At 41.1% G+C, this 19,842-nt stretch overlaps 1 protein-coding gene across 1 annotated transcript in view; it reads right to left on the minus strand.

Annotated features, from left to right (window-relative positions):
* The window catches only part of LOC128697364 (uncharacterized), a 148,293-nt gene that overhangs the window by 25,751 nt on the left and 102,700 nt on the right, over window positions 1–19,842 (minus strand). Inside the window, exon 4 of the mRNA XM_070094082.1 lies at window positions 8,007–8,125. Coding sequence (XP_069950183.1) covers window positions 8,007–8,125 — 119 coding nt within the window. The remainder of the gene's footprint in view (window positions 1–8,006; window positions 8,126–19,842) is intronic.

A 19,842-nucleotide genomic window follows, 5' to 3' on the forward strand; every position in this document is an offset into this window, starting at 1 on the left:
AGCACAACTTGTGGTTTATGCTGTTCTACAACACAACATGTGGTTTATGATGTTCTACAGCACAACTTGTGGTTTATGATGTTCTACAGCACAACTTGTGGTTTATGCTGTTCTACAACACAACTTGTGGTTTATGATGTTCTACAGCACAACTTGTGGCTTATGTTGTTCTACAACACAACTTGTGGTTTATGTTGTTCTACAACACATCTTGTGGTTTATGCTGTTCTACAACACATCTTGTGGTTTTTGCTGTTCTACAACACAACTTGTGGTTTATGCTGTTCTACAGCACAACTTGTGGTTTATGCTGTTCTACAACACAACTTGTGGTTTATGATGTTCTACAACACATCTTGTGGTTTATGCTGTTCTACAACACAACTTGTGGTTTATGATGTTCTACAACACATCTTGTGGTTTATGTTGTTCTACAACACAACTTGTGGTTTATGATGTTCTACAACACATCTTGTGGTTTATGCTGTTCTACAACACAACTTGTGGTTTATGATGTTCTACAACACATCTTGTGGTTTATGTTGTTCTACAACACAACTTGTGGTTTATGATGTTCTACAACACATCTTGTGGTTTATGTTGTTCTACAACACAACTTGTGGTTTATGATGTTCTACAACACATCTTGTGGTTTATGCTGTTCTACAACACATCTTGTGGTTTATGTTGTTCTACAACACAACTTGTGGTTTATGTTGTTCTACAACACAACTTGTGGTTTATGATGTTCTACAACACAACTTGTGGTTTATGTTGTTCTACAACACAACTTGTGGTTTATGATGTTCTACAACACAACTTGTGGTTTATGCTGTTCTACAACACAACTTGTGGTTTATGTTGTTCTACAACACAACTTGTGGTTTATGTTGTTCTACACCACATCTTGTGGTTTATGTTGTCCTACAACACATCTTGTGGTTTATGCTGTTCTACAACACATCTTGTGGTTTATGTTGTTCTACAACACAGCTTGTGGTTTATGATGTTCTACAACACATCTTGTGGTTTATGCTGTTCTACAACACAACTTGTGGTTTATGCTGTTCTACAACACAACTTGTGGTTTATGCTGTTCTACAACACATCTTGTGGTTTATGCTGTTCTACAACACAACTTGTGGTTTATGCTGTTCTACAACACAACTTGTGGTTTATGCTGTTCTACAGCACAACTTGTGGTTTATGTTGTTCTACAACACATCTTGTGGTTTATGTTGTTCTACAACACAACTTGTGGTTTATGATGTTCTACAACACAACTTGTGGTTTATGTTGTTCTACAACACAACTTGTGGTTTATGATGTTCTACAACACAACTTGTGGTTTATGCTGTTCTACAACACAACTTGTGGTTTTTGTTGTTCTACAACACAACTTGTGGTTTATGTTGTTCTACAGCACAACTTGTGGTTTATGTTGTTCTACAACACAACTTGTGGTTTTTGTTGTTCTACAACACAACTTGTGGTTTTTGTTGTTCTACAACACAACTTGTGGTTTTTGTTGTTCTACAACACAACTTGTGGTTTTTGTTGTTCTACAACACAACTTGTGGTTTATGTTGTTCTACAACACAACTTGTGGTTTTTGTTGTTCTACAACACAACTTGTGGTTTATGTTGTTCTACAACACAACTTGTGGTTTTTGTTGTTCTACAACACAACTTGTGGTTTTTGTTGTTCTACAACACATCTTGTGGTTTATGCTGTTCTACAACACAACTTGTGGTTTATGCTGTTCTACAACACATCTTGTGGTTTATGCTGTTCTACAACACATCTTGTGGTTTATGTTGTTCTACAACACAGCTTGTGGTTTATGATGTTCTACAACACATCTTGTGGTTTATGCTGTTCTACAACACAACTTGTGGTTTATGCTGTTCTACAACACAACTTGTGGTTTATGCTGTTCTACAACACATCTTGTGGTTTATGCTGTTCTACAACACAACTTGTGGTTTATGCTGTTCTACAACACAACTTGTGGTTTATGCTGTTCTACAGCACAACTTGTGGTTTATGTTGTTCTACAACACAACTTGTGGTTTATGCTGTTCTACAACACATCTTGTGGTTTATGCTGTTCTACAACACAACTTGTGGTTTATGCTGTTCTACAGCACAATGCTTTCTACAGCACAACTTGTGGTTTACAACACAACTTGTGGTTTATGATGTTCTACAACACAACTTGTGGTTTATGCTGTTCTACAGCACAACTTGTGGTTTATGTTGTTCTACAACACAACTTGTGGTTTATGTGGTTTATGTTCTACAACACAACTTGTGGTTTATGATGTTCTACAACACAACTTGTGGTTTATGTTGTTCTACAACACAACTTGTGGTTTATGATGTTCTACAACACAACTTGTGGTTTATGCTGTTCTACAACACAACTTGTGGTTTATGTTGTTCTACAACACAACTTGTGGTTTATGTTGTTCTACAGCACATCTTGTGGTTTATGTTGTCCTACAACACATCTTGTGGTTTATGCTGTTCTACAACACATCTTGTGGTTTATGTTGTTCTACAACACAGCTTGTGGTTTATGATGTTCTACAACACATCTTGTGGTTTATGCTGTTCTACAACACAACTTGTGGTTTATGCTGTTCTACAGCACAACTTGTGGTTTATGCTGTTCTACAACACATCTTGTGGTTTATGCTGTTCTACAACACAACTTGTGGTTTATGCTGTTCTACAACACAACTTGTGGTTTATGCTGTTCTACAGCACAACTTGTGGTTTATGTTGTTCTACAACACATCTTGTGGTTTATGTTGTTCTACAACACAACTTGTGGTTTATGATGTTCTACAACACAACTTGTGGTTTATGTTGTTCTACAACACAACTTGTGGTTTATGATGTTCTACAACACAACTTGTGGTTTATGCTGTTCTACAACACAACTTGTGGTTTTTGTTGTTCTACAACACAACTTGTGGTTTATGTTGTTCTACAGCACAACTTGTGGTTTATGTTGTTCTACAACACAACTTGTGGTTTTTGTTGTTCTACAACACAACTTGTGGTTTTTGTTGTTCTACAACACAACTTGTGGTTTTTGTTGTTCTACAACACAACTTGTGGTTTTTGTTGTTCTACAACACAACTTGTGGTTTATGTTGTTCTACAACACAACTTGTGGTTTTTGTTGTTCTACAACACAACTTGTGGTTTATGTTGTTCTACAACACAACTTGTGGTTTTTGTTGTTCTACAACACAACTTGTGGTTTTTGTTGTTCTACAACACATCTTGTGGTTTATGCTGTTCTACAACACAACTTGTGGTTTATGCTGTTCTACAACACATCTTGTGGTTTATGCTGTTCTACAACACATCTTGTGGTTTATGTTGTTCTACAACACAGCTTGTGGTTTATGATGTTCTACAACACATCTTGTGGTTTATGCTGTTCTACAACACAACTTGTGGTTTATGCTGTTCTACAACACAACTTGTGGTTTATGCTGTTCTACAACACATCTTGTGGTTTATGCTGTTCTACAACACAACTTGTGGTTTATGCTGTTCTACAACACAACTTGTGGTTTATGCTGTTCTACAGCACAACTTGTGGTTTATGTTGTTCTACAACACAACTTGTGGTTTATGCTGTTCTACAACACATCTTGTGGTTTATGCTGTTCTACAACACAACTTGTGGTTTATGCTGTTCTACAGCACAACTTGTGGTTTATGTTGTTCTACAACACAACTTGTGGTTTATGCTGTTCTACAGCACAACTTGTGGTTTATGTTGTTCTACAACACAACTTGTGGTTTATGCTGTTCTACAACACAACTTGTGGTTTATGCTGTTCTACAACACAACTTGTGGTTTATGCTGTTCTACAGCACATCTTGTGGTTTATGCTGTTCTACAACACAACTTGTGGTTTATGCTGTTCTACAGCACATCTTGTGGTTTATGTTGTTCTACAACACAACTTGTGGTTTATGCTGTTCTACAACACAACTTGTGGTTTATGCTATTCTACAGCACAACTTGTGGTTTATGCTGTTCTACAGCACATCTTGTGGTTTATGCTGTTCTACAACACAACTTGTGGTTTATGCTGTTCTACAGCACATCTTGTCGTTTATGCTGTACTGTTATTTATGCTGGACACGACATAAACAGAGTGCGGGTAAACATGTGTCAGACACTAGCCGCCCGTTACTAGTGTTCCGTGACACGGACGACGTTACTAGTGTTCCGTGACACGGACGACGTTACTAGTGTTCCGTGACACGGACGACACTTGTCTCTGTGTCGTCAACGCTGTAATTCACAGCAGCGTTAACATCAACATTCACAAATTGAACCTGACTCGCTCTATATTCTCGTTACCTTAAAAATTGTACTGTTAACTGCAGGATGAACACTGTTAACTGCAGGATGAGCAGTGTTAGCTGCAGGATGAGCAGTGTTAGCTGCAGGATGAGCAGTGTTAGCTGCAGGATGAGCACTGTTAGCTGCAGAGTGAGCAGTGTTAGCTGCAGGATGAGCAGTGTTAGCTGCAGGATGAGCAGTGTTAGCTGCAGGATGAGCACTGTTAGCTGCAGGATGAGCACTGTTAGCTGCAGGATGAGCAGTGTCAGCTACAGGATGAGCACTGTTAGCTGCAGGATGAGCACTGTTAGCTGCAGGATGAGCAGTGTTAGCTGCAGGATGAGCAGCGTTAGTTGCAGGATGAACAGTGTTAGCTGCAGGATGAACAGTGTTAGCTGCAGAATGATCACTGTTAGCTGCAGGATGAGCAATGTTAGCTGCAGGATGAGCAATGTTAGCTGCAGGAAGAGCACTGTTAGCTGCAGGATGAGCAATGTTAGCTACAGGATGAGCAGTGTTAGCTGCAGGATGAGCAGTGTTAGCTGCAGGATGAGCAGTGTTAGCTGCAGGATGAGCACTGTTAGCTGCAGGATGAGCATTGTTAGCTGCAGGATGAGCAGTGTTAGCTGCAGGATGAGCAGTGTCAGCTGCAGGATGAGCAGTGTCAGCTGCAGGATGAACACTGTTAGCTGCAGGATGAGCAGTGTTAGCTGCAGGATGAGCAGTGTTAGCTGCAGGATGAACAGTGTTAGCCGCAGGATGAACAGTGTTAGCTGCAGAATGAGCAGTGTTAGCTGCAGGATGAGCAATGTTAGCTGCAAGATGAGCAGTGTCAGCTGCAGGATGAGCAGTGTTAGCTGCAGGATGACCACTGTTATCTGCAGGATGAGCACTGTTAGCTGCAGGATGAGCACTGTTAGCTGCAGGATGAGCACTGTTAGCTGCAGGATGAGCACTGTTAGCTGCAGGATGAGCACTGTTAGCTGCAGGATGAGCAGTGTTAGCTGCAGGATGAGCAGTGTTAGCTGCAGGATGAGCAGTGCTAGCTGCAGGATGAGCAGTGTTAGCTGCAGGATGAACAGTGTTAGCTGCAGGATGAACCGTGTTAGCTGCAGAATGAGCAGTGTTAGCTGCAGGATGAGCACTGTTAGCTGCAGGATGAGCACTGTTAGCTGCAGGATGAGCACTGTTAGCTGCAGGATGAGCACTGTTAGCTGCAGGATGAGCAGTGTTAGCTGCAGGATGAGCACTGTTACCTGCAGGATGAGCACTGTTAGCTGCAGGATGAGCAGTGTTAGCTGCAGGATGAGCACTGTTACCTGCAGGATGAGCAGTGTTAGCTGCAGGATGAGCAGTGTTAGCTGCAGGATGAGCTGTGTTAGCTGCAGGATGAGCAGTGTTAGCTGCAGGATGAGCAGTGTTAGCTGCAGGATGAGCACTGTTAGCTGCAGGATGAGCACTGGGTTAGCAGTCAGTATTGATGATTTATTTTCACATATAATGTTTACTGAGAATCACCCAGTCAGTCTATCTTTTAAACATTCATGGGAAAAAACACTGCATTAGATACTTCTATTTATATTTTTTTGGGCTCGGTCTGAATGCGATTTTTTTTCAAGGTAAATCGTTAATAGTTATTGGTATTTTGTAAACTGCAAATTCTAAATTAGCCATTTCTTTCACCCTCTCGATTTTATGTAGTTAGCTTTACTCCCTTCTTTAGGGATTTATCCTCTACTGGTGGCATTGAGGTGAAACACAACAGATGAAAAGTTAAAATAGAGAGGGAGAAAGTAGGAGAAGACAACCCTGATATTATAGCTATCACGGAAACGAAATTCTGGAAAATATGAAAATGTGGTGTTCCCAGGGCCAAAGACTGTTTAACAGCCTCTCAACATACATAAGGGGGATTACTGAGAGACTTCTGGCTGTTTTCAAGAGCAAGCTGGACAGACACCTAAAGTCAGTACCTGACTAGCCGGGCTGTGGTTCGTACGTCGGTTTATGTGCGGCCAGCAGTAGCAGGCTGGTTGATCAGGCCCTGATTCATTACTAGGCCTGGCCACGGACCGGGCCAAGGGGCGTTGACCCCTGGAACGCCCTTCAGGTATACTCCAGAGAGCTGTAGTCAAGAGGCTTGAAACCTAACAGCCGAATCCAAGCCAGTACGAAGATTCGCCAGTCGTGCTGACAATGCGTTTAGTTGAGTAGGCTCCGGAGATTGGTAGTTTTCAAGGATTGGGCCAGAGGATACCTAGCGGACCTAAATCTCAGCCATGACTTATACCGGTATGGTACACGACCGAGGAACTACACTGTTTTGTGTGGAATAGGTGATAGAACTGGGGGATATGGGAGGGGAAATGGAGGAGAGAGAGGGGAGAAGAAGACGAGGAGAATTTCACGTTGGAGAGAGGACTTGGGGAGTGATGGAGGAAGGGTGAATAGTGGAAGGGATAGAGGGAAGGAGAGATGGTGTTGGAGGGAGGGAAGATGAGTAAGGAATGGGGGGGATGAGAAGAAGAGGGAGAAGTGCATTAATGAATGAATGAATGAATCAGGGAAGGAAGGGAGAGGGAGAGTGAAGAAGGAAGTGAGGAAGGTAGGAAGGTAGAGGGAGAGTGAAGATGGAAGGGAGAAAGAAGGAAGGAAGGAAGGTAGAGGGAGAGTGAAGAAGGAAGAGAGGAAGGAAGGAAGGGAGGAAGGAAGGGAGGAAGGAAGGAAGGGAAGAAGGAAGGGAAGAAGGGAGGGAGGAAGGAAGGGAGGAAGGAAGGAAGGGAAGAAGGAAGGGAAGAAAGGAGGGAGGAAGGAAGGAAGGCAGAGAAAGAGTGAAGAAGGAAGGGAGAAGGAAGGAAGGAAGGAAGGAAGGAAGGTAGGAGAGTAAAGAAGGAAGGGAGAAAAAGGAAGGGGGAGATAAATATAAACAACACATGTACGAACTGGTAATAATGCAATAATCACAAAATTTGTACTCGCCGATTTGTGTGCAAGGGTCGAGTCACCGCTCCCACCTCTTGAAATGCACTGACTGCCAGTACTAAGCCACACTACCCGGAACTCTTTGTCGTGTCTACTCTTGAAACTGTGCATACTGTGTCTTCCCCTCCCTTGCTTGTCGTGGGTCGAGTCTCAGCTCTCGGCCTTTCAAGCTGAGTCATCAGGAGCTAATTAGTACCTTAGCATTGCAATTCTGCTTTGGAGCTATCGCTTTCACTCTCACTTTCACTTTCACTACAAATTTCAACGTAAGTTTCACTCTCACTTTCTAAAAACTCAGTCTCGCTTTCACTCATATTCATTGTCAATTGAAGTCTCACTTTCCCTCTAACTTTCATTCTCACTTTCACTTTCAATTTCAGTCTCACTCTCACTTTTACTTTCAGTCTCATTTTTCACTCTCACTTTCAATTTCAGTCTCTCTTTAACTCTCAACTTCCATATAATTTCCACTCTCACTTTCTAAAAAATCAGTCTCATTTTCATTATCCTTTTCAGTCTCACTTTCACTCTCACTTTCAGTTTATCTCAATGTCAGTCACACTTTCCCTCTCAATATCAATCACACACTTTCAGTATCATTTTCACTCTCTCACTTTCTCACTTTGAGTGTCACTTTCTACTCACGTTCTCACTGCTTGGATGAGGAAGAAGTTGAAAACAGCCAGCAGACAGAGCGGCAGCAGAATGAAAGTGACTGCCGTGAACCAGTAGTAGGAGTGACGGTACCGGGAGTCCTGTCCCAACTGAAACAAGAGAAAGTGAAAGTGAAACATGAGGTAAAAGTGAAATATCAGGTGAAAGTGAAATATTCGTACAGCATAATGATGTCAACGAGATAAAGTCAGTTGATCACATGAAAATGCTGGCCCACAGATGGCTCCAACTTCATCCTGTTCCCTACCTGTATGTCTCATAACAATAAAAATGCTTTCAAATGAGCTGATGTAGGTAACAGCTCTTAGCTTGTCAATAAAGTTAGGAATCCTTAACCTGTAAATAGCTTGTCAATAAAGCTAGGAATCCTTAACCTGTAAATAGCTTGTCAATAAAGTTAGGAATCCTTAACCTGTAAATAGCTTGTCAATAAAGCTAGGGATCCTTAACCTGTAAATAGCTTGTCAATAAAGCTAGGAATCCTTAACCTGTAAATAGCTTGTCAATAAAGCTAGGAATCCTTAACCTGTAAATAGCTTGTCAATAAAGCTAGGGATCCTTAACCTGTAAATAGCTTGTCAATAAAGGTAGGAATCCTTAACCTGTAAATAGCTTGTCAATAAAGCTAGGGATCCTTAACCTGTAAATAGCTTGTCAATAAAGCTAGGAATCCTTAACCTGTAAATAGCTTGTCAATAAAGCTAGGGATCCTTAACCTGTAAATAGCTTGTCAATAAAGCTAGGGATCCTTAACCTGTAAATAGCTTGTCAATAAAGCTAGGGATCCTTAACCTGTAAATAGCTTGTCAATAAAGCTAGGGATCCTTAACCTTGTCAAACCTTGGTTAAGAAAAAAGGTGAAACACTAGATGAAGGGAAAACACTGGGTGAAGGTGAAACGCGGGAAGGTGAAGGTGAAACACAAGGTGAAAGTGAAACACCAAGCGAAACTAAAACACCGGGTGAAGGTGAAACACCAGGTGAAGGTGCAGGTGAAAATCAAGGTGAATAAGCAGGTGAAACAGAAAGTGAATGTGAATAAGCAGGTGAAACAGAAAGTGAAGGTTATAAGCAGGTGAAACACGAGGTGAAGGTGAACAAGCAATGTGTAGAGATTAAGAACATAAGAAGAACATAAGACAGAAAAAACACTGTAGCAGGCCTACTGGCCCATGTGAGGCAGGTCCAAATCTCACACCGGCTTAAGTCAACGCCCTGACCTAGTCAGATTAGGAATTGGGGAGTTTCTAAAAGTATTACCCAGAGTGCATGAGGATGGGTTATTGTGGTGGTTTAGACATTTAGAGAGGATAGAACAAAACAGGATGACTTGGAGCGGGTATAAATCTGGGATATAGGGTAGGAGGGGTAGGGGTAGTCTTAGAAAAGGTGGGAGGGATAAACGAGGTTATGAGTACTAAGTGCTTGGACATGTAACAGGCGTTTGTGAGAGTGTGAAACAGGAGTGAGTGGAAGCAAATATTTTTTTATGATTTAAAGTGCTGTTGGAGTGCGAGCAAGATACCATTCATGAAGGGATTCAGAAGGAACCGATTAACCGGACTTGAGTCCTGGAGGTGTGAAGTACAGTGACTGCACTCTGAGGGAGGGGAGAGGATATTAGTAGTTTGGTGGGTCGTATGAACATTGATGCCAACACGTCTCTGGCAACACTGTGACTGTATATGTGCCAGTAAAAGTGTTTTCTTCACTATAATAATAATAATAATAATAATAATAATAATAATAATAATAATAATAATAATAATAATAATAATAATAATAATAATAATAATAACAATAATAATAATAATAATAACAACAACAACGACAACATCAATAATAATAATAATAATAATAATAATAATAATAATAATAATAATAATAATAATAACAACAATAATAATAATAATGATAATAACAACAACGACAACAACATCAGTAATAATAATAATAATAATAATAATAATAATAATAATAATAATAATAATGATAACGACAACGACAACAACATCAGTAATAATAATAATAATAATAATAATAATAATAATAATAATAATAATAATAATAATAATAATAATAACAACGCCAAAACAACATCAGTAATAATAATAATAATAATAATAATAATAATAATAATAATAATAATAATAATAATAATAATAATAATAATAATAATAATAATAATAATAATAATAATAATAATAATAATAATAATAATAATAGTAATAATAATAACAATAATAATAATAATAATAATAATAATAATAATAATAATAATAATAATAATAATAATAATAATAATAATAATAATAATAATAATAATAATAATAATAATAATAATAATAATAATAATAATAATAATAATAATAATAATAATAATAATAATAATAATAATAATAAAGACGGATCAGCAAAATTTCGCCATTTCCCGCTGGCTTGGCCCACGGTGCGAGAATCTGCCTCACTAGCGTCTGTTAGTGAGACAACAGTGCCTACGGTAGCAGCTGCTACACTGCCACCTGGCAGTGAGACAGCAGTGCCTACGGCAGTACCAGCAACACTGGCACCTGACAGTGAGACAGCAGTGTCTACGACAGTAGCAGCAACACTCCCACATGGCAGTGAGACAGCAGTGCCTACGACAGTAGCAGCAACACTCCCACATGGCAGTGAGACAGCAGTGTCTACGGCAGTAACTGCCACACCCTCCTTTCACTGCGAATCATTTAGCTGTAAATCTGGAAAGCCTTATGACATTTAAAGTTCAGACAGTGATCCCAGGAGCTACAGCCTCGTCTTCCCACCCACTACCACCTTCACCACCTACACACAACGTCCATTCCCACTTCACCTGATGGCAGGAGTCACCTTAGATGACAGGAGGTCCTGTCGGGAGCCTAAGAGGGCCGTCACACCAGGTACTCTTCAAGAATCTTATCACTGTGTATTAACATATGCTCTCAAACGTAGTCTAGTTCCCAATAGTGTCTATACGGAAGGAGTGGAGAGTGGGGAGAGACCCTTTTGCTTTGCTATCTCTTCCTTGAGGCATGTAGACAATACAAGACAGTACTCAATGTAGGTAGTAGATAGTACTTCCCTGTAGTTATACTTTCCTCTAGATAGCTTCAGTGTGAACTTTAAGGTTCTCAGCTGTCTGTCTTCCCCCATGTACTACCATGTACTCCCATGTACTCCCGTGTACTCCCGTGTACTCCCACGTACTTTCATTAACCACTTAAATCTGCATCTTCAAAGCATGTATGTATACCTGCCATAATGAGCTGAAAATCTAATGATCATAATTATCATTTTTAAAGGGGGTGAGGGGGATAAGCCAGCTGAAGGTTTCGGTCAGATGACCATAAGCTCCTCCAGCTACGCGGGTCATCATATGACTAAGACCCAGCTTCAGGAAGCACCTGTTGTTGCAACCCCTGAATGGGTTACAATGTATTTATATTACATGTATATTACATTTTCATATAATTTTATATTGCTTATATTTGCGATAATAGCTAAATCGTGAATATATTGCTTTGTATTATTATTTGACTTAGTTTCCTTTTGTTAGGTAGGATGTAACATATTATGTGCTCAGTTCAAGTCTTGATTGTCTAACTACTGTAATTATCGCTCTTTCCTCATTACTCTGCCGCCTTCTGTTGCTGGGCAACAGCTGTCCACGGAGCTATCACGTGATCGAGGGGGGGGGTGTCCACACCTCGCCTGAAGTATTCAGTCTGGTCTAGACTCGCTGGGTGGTTGTACGTATTCTAGACAAGACGAGCCTAAATCTCCTTTATTGGCCCTTGTTGGAAGATCGTCTCTTGTCTCATTATTGTTGTATGTTCTGTAGAACTCTGTTCACAGAACACTGTCGAGACTAAGTGATTTTCGACGTTGTACTGAGGTTGTGTGTCGCTTAGACACTCTGAGTAACTCAGGTCCTGAGCTGTAGCTTCTGACCTAACTTGTACCGGTATCTGTGTATTGTCACAGTCGGGGATTTTCTTATGCTGAACTTAGATTCAGTATTATGGGACTTTTATGACTTTTGTGGAGGATCTGCTGATGGTCCCTACTTAGTGTCGTTACATTATCTCCTTGTTCCTGACTCTGTGTCGCAGTTGCTTGTTATATTGTTATTGGGCTTAGCATTTTTTTTATTGTTCAAGCAGACTGTTCTAATTGCCAGTTGGTCAAGAAGTTAGTTTATTTGTGGACTTTGTCAGTCACTTGTTTAAGTCTAGTCGAGTCGTGAGACATAGTGAACTACGTAGAGCACTTACCACATACACACACACTTACTTGTACATATTTGTAATATCTTATTAAATGTTAATGTACCAGACGGTACTTAAGAATTATAAATGTGATATGTGCTTTCAGCACAATAATACTGTACACGAGAAAAGTGATTATTATTATTTTGTTGATTACTGTGATTAATTTAATTTGATATACGCCTAGACAACTTATTTAATAAATTTATTAAATTTTAATTTCTCTAGTTAGTAGCCTACCAGTTGTAATCCTGAAGCACTATTGAATCATACTGAATTCTAATGGATAATTGGACAAGGATACTGACTAATTGTTACGAAAACCCAGTAACAGGCTGGATGCTAGAAGGGCAGTCCTTTCTAGTATTCCTAAGTTTTTAGAATCGCGTTTTTTGTAACACCTGTCCTTCTCTCATGACAAGCCTTACCTAACCTAACACCCACCAACACCCACACCAGCTGTAGGTGTTGCTGGTGTTGGAGACTGCAGCGCCACCAGATAAATGATTTAGGTGGCCCGGTGGCCTGGTGGCTAAAGCTCCCGCTTCACACACGGAGGGCCCGGGTTCGATTCCCGGCGGGTGGAAACATTCGACACGTTTCCTTACACCTGTTGTCCTGTTCACCTAGCAGCAAATAGGTACCTGGGTGTTAGTCGACTGGTGTGGGTCGCATCCTGGGGGACAAGATTAAGGACCCCAATGGAAATAAGTTAGACAGTCCTCGATGACGCACTGACTTTCTTGGGTTATCCTGGGTGGCTAACCCTCCGGGGTTAAAAATCCGAACGAAATCTTATCTTATCTCATCTTACAACTATCTGAAGAGATTTTTAATTGTAGATTTAGTCAGGGTCAAAAACTACCTGTGGGTAGTTAAGATGGGAATAAAGTCGCCTCTACACTGACCCTTACCTGGAGTATACTTGGAGCATACCTGAAGTATACCTGGAATATGCCTGGAGTATACCTGGAGTATACCAGGAGTAGGTTTCGGGGGTCAACGCCCCCGCAGCCTCAAGGATAATTCCCTCATTAAGAAGTTACACTGAGAGAGTATACACAATAACTAAAATATTATTAATAATAACTGCAGCAATAACAACGACAATTATAACAAGTAACAACAACAACAACAACGAAAATGTCAACCGAAACCAACACCAAAAACAAAAGAAACAACAGAAAATAACAGCCAAAACAATAGCAAGAAAACTGCGAAACAACAACATAACAACGTCAAAACAGCAGCAAGAAAAACAACAAAACAATAACAGCAACAATAAATCCGTCAATATGTTTGTTTCAGATGTATTTCGAACACAAATCAAAATAATTTATAGATCAAATTTCGGAAAAATTTGGCTCGTCCGAGAATATATTTTCGTAAAAATTGGGAACCACGTACTGGGAACTCAAAAATTGGGAACCACGTACTGGGAACTCAAAAATTGGGAACCACGTACTTGGAACTCAAAAATTGGGAACCACGTACTTGGAACTCAAAAATTGGGAACCACGTACTTGGAACTCAAAAATTGGGAACCACGTACTTGGAACTCAAAAATTGGGAACCACGTACTTGGAACTCAAAAATTGGGAACCACGTACTGGGAACTCAAAAATTGGGAACCACGTACTGGGAACTCAAAAATTGGGAACCACGTACTGGGAACTCAAAAATTGGGAACCACATACTGGGAACTCAAAAATTGGGAACCACGTACTGGGAACTCAAAAATTAGGAACCACGTACTGGGAACTCAAAAATTGGGAACCACGTACTGGGAACTCAAAAATTGGGAACCACGTACTTGGAACTCAAAAATTGGGAACCACGTACTGGGAACTCAAAAATTGGGAACCACGTACTTGGAACTCAAAAATTGGGAACCACGTACTTGGAACTCAAAAATTGGGAACCACGTACTGGGAACTCAAAAATTGGGAACCACGTACTGGGAACTCAAAAATTGGGAACCACGTACTGGGACCTCAAAAATTGGGAACCACGTACTGGGAACTCAAAAATTGGGAACCACGTACTGGGAACTCAAAAATTGGGAACCACGTACTGGGAACTCAAAAATTGGGAACCACATACTGGGAACTCAAAAATTGGGAACCACGTACTGGGAACTCAAAAATTAGGAACCACGTACTGGGAACTCAAAAATTGGGAACCACGTACTGGGACCTTAAAAATTGGAAACCACGTACTGGGAACTCAAAAATTGGGAACCACATACTGGGAACTCAAAAATTGGGAACCACGTACTGGGAACTCAAAAACTGGGAACCACATACTGGTAACTCAAAAATTGGGAACCACGTACTGGGAACTCAAAAATTGGGAACCACATACTGGGAACTCAAAAATTGGGAACCACGTACTGGGAACTCAAAAATTGGGAACCACGTACTGGGAACTCAAAAATTGGGAACCACGTACTGGGACTTCAAAAATTGGGAACCACGTACTGGGAACTCAAAAATTGGGAACCACGTACTGGGAACTCAAAAATTGGAAACCACGTACTGGGAACTCAAAAACTGGGAACCAAGTACTGGGAACTCAAAAATTGGGAACCACGTACTGGGAACTCAAAAACTGGGAACCACGTACTGGGAACTCAAAAATTGGGAACCACGTACTGGGAACTCAAAAATTGGAAACCACGTACTGGGAACTCAAAAATTGGGAACCACGTACTGGGAACTCAAAAATTGGGAACCACGTACTGGGAACTCAAAAATTGGGAACTCAAAAATTGGGAACCACGTACTGGGAACTTAAAAATTGGGAACTCAAAAATTGGGAACCAGGTACTGGGAACTCAAAAATTGGGAACCACGTACTGGGAACTAAAAAATTGGGAACCACGTACTTGGAACTCAAAAAATGGGAACCACGTAATGGAAACTAAAAAATTGGGAACCACGTACTGGGAACTCAAAAATTGGGAACCACGTACTGGGAACTCAAAAATTGGGAACCACGTAATGGGAGCTCAAAAATTGGGAACTCAAAAATTGGGTACCACGTAATGGGAACTCAAAAATTGGGAACCACGTATTGGGAACTCAAAAACTGGGAACTCAAAAATTAGGAACCACGTACTGGGAACTCAAAAATTGGGAACTCAGAAATTGGGAACCACGTACTGGGAACTCAAAAATTAGGAACTCAAAAATTGGGAAACAGATACTGGGAACTCAAAAATTGGAAACCACGTACTGGGAACTCAAAAATTGGAATCCACGTACTGGGAACTCAAAAATTGGGAACCACGTACTGGGAACTCAAAAATTGGGATCCAAGTACTGTGAACTCAAAAACTGGGAACCACGTACTGGGAACTCAAAAACTGGGAACTCAAAAATTGGGAACCACGTACTGTGAACTCAAAAACTGGGAACTCAAAAACTAGGAACCACGTACTGGGAACTCAAAAACTGGGAACCACGTACTGGGAACTCAAAAACTGGGAACCACGTACTGGGAGCTCAAAAATTGGGAACCACCTACTGGGAACTCAAAAACTGGGAACCACGTACTGGGAACTCAAAAACTGGGAACCACGTACTGGGAACTCAAAAACTGGGAACCACGTACTGGGAACTCAAAAACTGGGAACTACGTACTGGGAACTCAAAAACTGAGAACCACGTACTGGGAACTCAAAAGTTGGAAACCACATACTTGGAACTCAAAAATTGGGAACCACGTAATGGAAACTCAAAAATTGGGAACCACGTGCTGGGAACTCAAAAATTGGGAACCACGTAATGGGAGGTCAAAAATTGGGAACCACGTACTGGGAACTCAAAAACTGGGAACTCAAAAATTGGGAACCACGTACTGGGAACTCAAAAATTGGGAACTCAAAAATTGGGAACCACGTACTGGGAACTCAAATATTGGGAACTCAAAAATTGGGAACCACGTACTGGGAACTCAAAAATTGGGAACCACGTACTTGGAACTCAAAAATTGGGATCCAAGTACTGTGAACTCAAAAACTGGGAACCACGTACTGGGAACTCAAAAACTGGGAACTCAAAAATTGGGAACCACGTACTGTGAACTCAAAAACTGGGAACTCAAAAACTAGGAACCACGTACTGGGAACTCAAAAACTGGGAACCACGTACTGGGAACTAAAAAACTGGGAACCACGTATTGGGAGCTCAAAAATTGGGAACCACGTACTGGGAACTCAAAAACTGGGAACCACGTACTGGGAACTCAAAAACTGGGAACTCAAAAATTGGGAACCACGTACTGGAAACTCAAAAATTGGGAACCACGTACTGGGAACTCAAAAATTGGGAATCACGTAATGGGAACTCAAAAATTGGGAACCACGTACTGGGAACTCAAAAATTGGGAACCACGTACTGGGAACTCAAAAATTCGGAACCACGTACTGGGAACTGAAAAACTGGGAACCATGTACTGGGAACTCAAAAATTGGGAACCACGTACTGGGAGCTGAAAAATTGGGAACCACGTACCGGGAACTCAAAAATTGGGAACCACGTACTGGGAACTCAAAAATTGGGAACCACGTACTGGGAACTCAAAAATTAGAAACCACGTACTGGGAACTCAAAAATTGGAATCCACGTACTGGGAACTCAAAAATTGGGAACCACGTACTGGGAACTCAAAAATTGGGATCCAAGTACTGTGAACTCAAAAACTGGGAACCACGTACTGGGAACTCAAAAACTGGGAACTCAAAAATTGGGAACCACGTACTGTGAACTCAAAAACTGGGAACTCAAAAACTAGGAACCACGTACTGGGAACTCAAAAACTGGGAACCACGTACTGGGAACTCAAAAACTGGGAACCACGTACTGGGAACTCAAAAACTGGGAACCACGTACTGGGAACTCAAAAACTGGGAACTACGTACTGGGAACTCAAAAATTGAGAACCACGTACTGGGAACTCAAAAGTTGGAAACCACATACTTGGAACTCAAAAATTGGGAACCACGTAATGGAAACTCAAAAATTGGGAACCACCTACTGGGAACTCAAAAGTTGGAAACCACGTAATGGAAACTCAAAAATTGGGAACCACGTGCTGGGAACTCAAAAATTGGGAACCACGTAATGGGAGCTCAAAAATTGGGAACCACGTACTGGGAACTCAAAAACTGGGAACTCAAAAATTGGGAACCACGTACTGGAAACTCAAAAATTGGGAACCACGTACTGGGAACTCAAAAATTGGGAACCACGTAATGGGAACTGAAAAATTGGGAACCACGTACTGGGAACTCAAAAATTGGGAACCACGTACTGGGAACTCAAAAATTGGGAACCAGGTACTGGGAACTCAAAAATTGGGAACCACGTACTGGGAACTCAAAAATTCGGAACCACGTACTGGGAACTGAAAAACTGGGAACCATGTACCGGGAACTCAAAAATTGGGAACCACGTACTGGGAACTCAAAAATTGGGAACCACGTACTGGGAACTCAAAAATTGGAAACCACGTACTGGGAACTCAAAAATTGGAATCCACGTACTGGGAACTCAAAAATTGGGAACCACGTACTGGGAACTCAAAAATTGGGATCCAAGTACTGTGAACTCAAAAACTGGGAACCACGTACTGGGAACTCAAAAACTGGGAACTCAAAAATTGGGAACCACGTACTGTGAACTCAAAAACTGGGAACTCAAAAACTAGGAACCACGTACTGGGAACTCAAAAACTGGGAACCACGTACTGGGAACTCAAAAACTGGGAACCACGTACTGGGAGCTCAAAAATTGGGAACCACCTACTGGGAACTCAAAAACTGGGAACCACGTACTGGGAACTCAAAAACTGGGAACCACGTACTGGGAACTCAAAAACTGGGAACCACGTACTGGGAACTCAAAAACTGGGAACTACGTACTGGGAACTCAAAAACTGAGAACCACGTACTGGGAACTCAAAAGTTGGAAACCACATACTTGGAACTCAAAAATTGGGAACCACGTAATGGAAACTCAAAAATTGGGAACCACGTGCTGGGAACTCAAAAATTGGGAACCACGTAATGGGAGGTCAAAAATTGGGAACCACGTACTGGGAACTCAAAAACTGGGAACTCAAAAATTGGGAACCACGTACTGGGAACTCAAAAATTGGGAACTCAAAAATTGGGAACCACGTACTGGGAACTCAAATATTGGGAACTCAAAAATTGGGAACCACGTACTGGGAACTCAAAAATTGGGAACCACGTACTTGGAACTCAAAAATTGGGATCCAAGTACTGTGAACTCAAAAACTGGGAACCACGTACTGGGAACTCAAAAACTGGGAACTCAAAAATTGGGAACCACGTACTGTGAACTCAAAAACTGGGAACTCAAAAACTAGGAACCACGTACTGGGAACTCAAAAACTGGGAACCACGTACTGGGAACTAAAAAACTGGGAACCACGTATTGGGAGCTCAAAAATTGGGAACCACGTACTGGGAACTCAAAAACTGGGAACCACGTACTGGGAACTCAAAAACTGGGAACCACGTACTGGGAACTCAAAAACTGGGAACCACGTACTGGGAACTCAAAAACTGGGAACCACGTACTGGGAACTCAAAAACTGGGAACTACGTACTGGGAACTCAAAAATTGAGAACCACGTACTGGGAACTCAAAAGTTGGAAACCACATACTTGGAACTCAAAAATTGGGAACCACGTAATGGAAATTCAAAAATTGGGAACCACGTGCTGGGAACTCAAAAATTGGGAACCACGTAATGGGAGCTCAAAAATTGGGAACTCAAAAATTGGGAACCACGTACTGGGAACTCAAAAACTGGGAACTCAAAAATTGGGAACCACGTACTGGGAACTCAAAAATTGGGAACCACGTACTGGGAACTCAAAAATTGGGAACTCAAAAATTGGGAACCACGTACTGGGAACTCAAAAATTGGGAACCACGTACTGGGAACTCAAAAATTGGGAACCACATAATGGGAACTCAAAAATTGGGAACCACGTACTGGAAACTCAAAAATTGGGAACCACGTACTGGGAACTCAAAAATTGGGAACCACGTAATGGGAACTCAAGAATTGGGAACCACGTACTGGGTACTCAAAAATTGGGAACCACGTACTGGGAACTCAAAAATTAGGAACCACGTACTGGGAACTCAAAAATTGGGAACTACGTACTGGGAACTCAAAAATTGGGAACCACGTACTGGGAACTCAAAAATTGGGAACCACGTACTGGGAACTCAAAAATTGGGAACCACGTACTGGGAACTCAAAAATTGGGAACCACGTACTGGGAACTCAAAAACTGGGAACCACGTACTGGGAACTCAAAAATTGGGAACCACGTACTGGGAACTCAAAAACTGGGAACCACGTACTGGGAACTCAAAAATTGGGAACCACGTACTGGGAACTGAAAAACTGGGAACCACGTACTGGGAACTCAGAAATTCGGAACCATGTACTGGGAACTCAAAAATTGGGAA

This window comes from Cherax quadricarinatus, chromosome 44 (assembly GCF_038502225.1).
Source record: "Cherax quadricarinatus isolate ZL_2023a chromosome 44, ASM3850222v1, whole genome shotgun sequence".
Lineage (NCBI taxonomy): Eukaryota > Metazoa > Arthropoda > Malacostraca > Decapoda > Parastacidae > Cherax > Cherax quadricarinatus.